The sequence below is a fragment of the Anastrepha ludens genome, chromosome 6, assembly GCF_028408465.1.
Source record: "Anastrepha ludens isolate Willacy chromosome 6, idAnaLude1.1, whole genome shotgun sequence".
NCBI lineage: Eukaryota > Metazoa > Arthropoda > Insecta > Diptera > Tephritidae > Anastrepha > Anastrepha ludens.
Genome location: NC_071502.1, coordinates 71446199 through 71448164, shown reverse-complemented (window position 1 = coordinate 71448164; position 1966 = coordinate 71446199). Strand labels below are relative to the sequence as shown.

At 36.0% G+C, this 1966-nt stretch overlaps 1 protein-coding gene across 1 annotated transcript; it reads right to left on the bottom strand.

Annotated features, from left to right (window-relative positions):
- Window positions 1-1111: 1111 nt before the first annotated feature.
- On the bottom strand, window positions 1112-1555 carry LOC128867106 (keratin, type I cytoskeletal 9). The gene has a single exon (XM_054108206.1). It carries the CDS (start codon window positions 1553-1555, stop codon window positions 1112-1114), a length of 444 nt encoding a protein of 147 aa, XP_053964181.1.
- Between the last annotated feature and the right edge of the window lie 411 nt (window positions 1556-1966).

Genomic DNA, 1966 nt, shown 5'->3' with positions numbered 1-1966 from the left:
TCCCAACGAAATCGAATTAAAGTCCGAGGATGGTTTAATTTTAACCATGTTTATGGCGCCGAATGTGACACCATTGATCCAGCCAATGGACCAAAATGTAATTCGTATAACGAAACTATACTACAGAAATTTTCTACTGGCTTCCATTTTCAACAATCGATCGAAAAATCGATATCGATGACTGTTTTTTTAACATAGCACACTCAATTGATAAGTCGAACAAATTCGATAAATCGAACAGCGCCTGTTTTAATTAGTTCGAGTTATCGCGAGTGCACTGTATATATTATTTAACGGCAAGTTTGGAGCATCTTGAACTACAATCCAATTTTATTTCATCTAGTAAAAGTTCTACTATTTTACAGCTTTAACGATTCCTTTTTGTATTGTTTTTTTTTTTTTCTTCATAGAGTTAATGAATGTTCTGAAATTAAAAAATGTGGACCATGAACAGATATTTTCACAATATCTCGACATTAGCGTCATCTTTCGGATACAAAACAAACTCGTAAATCTTCAAAGTTATCTCTAATAACTCACACTGGAACAAGCAACAATACGATGTCAAGGGAAACTACAAATTCTCGCAATTTAAAGCTATGACTACATTTCTTGTTAAAACAGGAAATACGCCGAAACAAATTTTTGAAGAGATGCCATCGATGCGAAATATCTCCTTTGAGGTAGGTTTAAAACCAATAAAAATCAATAAAAATTTTGATATAGTGTACACCGCAGAAAATCTGTGCATTTTTCCGTAATAGGCAATAAAACTCGATGTAGCAGTTCTCAGTAGAGCTTTTTTTGCTAAGAGGCAAATATGATTAACACCCACTTCCACACAAACCAATGTTGGTACACTCTGCATGTCGTTCAATGCTCGCTTACTTTTGTATGGCCACGAACATCAACTATTCGACTTGGCATTATAAATTACACATAAAGTAAATACAAAAGAATTTTATGGAGCACTTAATTAATATAGTAAATAATGTTACTAAAATATTTTCATTATTTTTTCCATTGAAACACTTCTTTATTTATTTAAAAAACAAGTAATAACATCATACCGTACAACATCACATTCAAGTTCTTGTAAACACAATTATTTTTAACCAAAATATCCACCGCCACCACCACCGCCATAGAAACCACCGCCTCGTACGCGATTCACTACCCGCGTGCGCGTTACGACGCGTGTGCGTTGAAAGCCACCGCCAAATCCGCCACCAAAACCTCCACCGAAACCACCGCCAAAACCGCCACCATAAAATGGTGGTGGTGGTGGGGGAAAGCCGAATCCAGGATAGCCGAATTGGCGTGCTTTACGTTCACCGGCATTTTCGTGTCCTTGTGACTCTGCGACCTTATCCAATATGGGCTCCGTAGACTGAAGCTCTTCACTCTGTTCCGATAACTCTGCTAGTGAATTTGTTACATTTGATTGAGGCTGCTCAGTGGCGCTGATGTTTTCCAGTGGTTCTTCTGTGAAAGCGCTAACCGCCGCGGAAAAAAGACCAACTAAAAAGAGCACATAACAGTCACTTAAACGCATTTTTGATGTTTTATGTTTTAAACATTTCAAATAAACTGATGCAATCGCGTAAGTTGAAATTTAATTTATAGTGGCGCAAATGTTTCACAAATAATATTTGTATACTCTTAGGAGAGACTTTATTCTTAAAGTTCATGTACTCTATACATATGGCATTGAGCATTATATTCGACTATTATTTTGGTTGACGTGCGGGTTTTTTGGTATTCAATCTGCCCATGGTTGTACGGGTTGTATGTCATTAAATAAGATTTGTTTAAAAAATGGTACGGAAATTATCTGTAATTAATATAGGCTACAGTGGCGCAAGCGCACTTTATATACAATGAGCATAAAACGGATGTATACAAAAATCGTTTTCTTCAGGCTACCCCTTAAATTATTATTATTATTGTTATTATGAAGAGATTT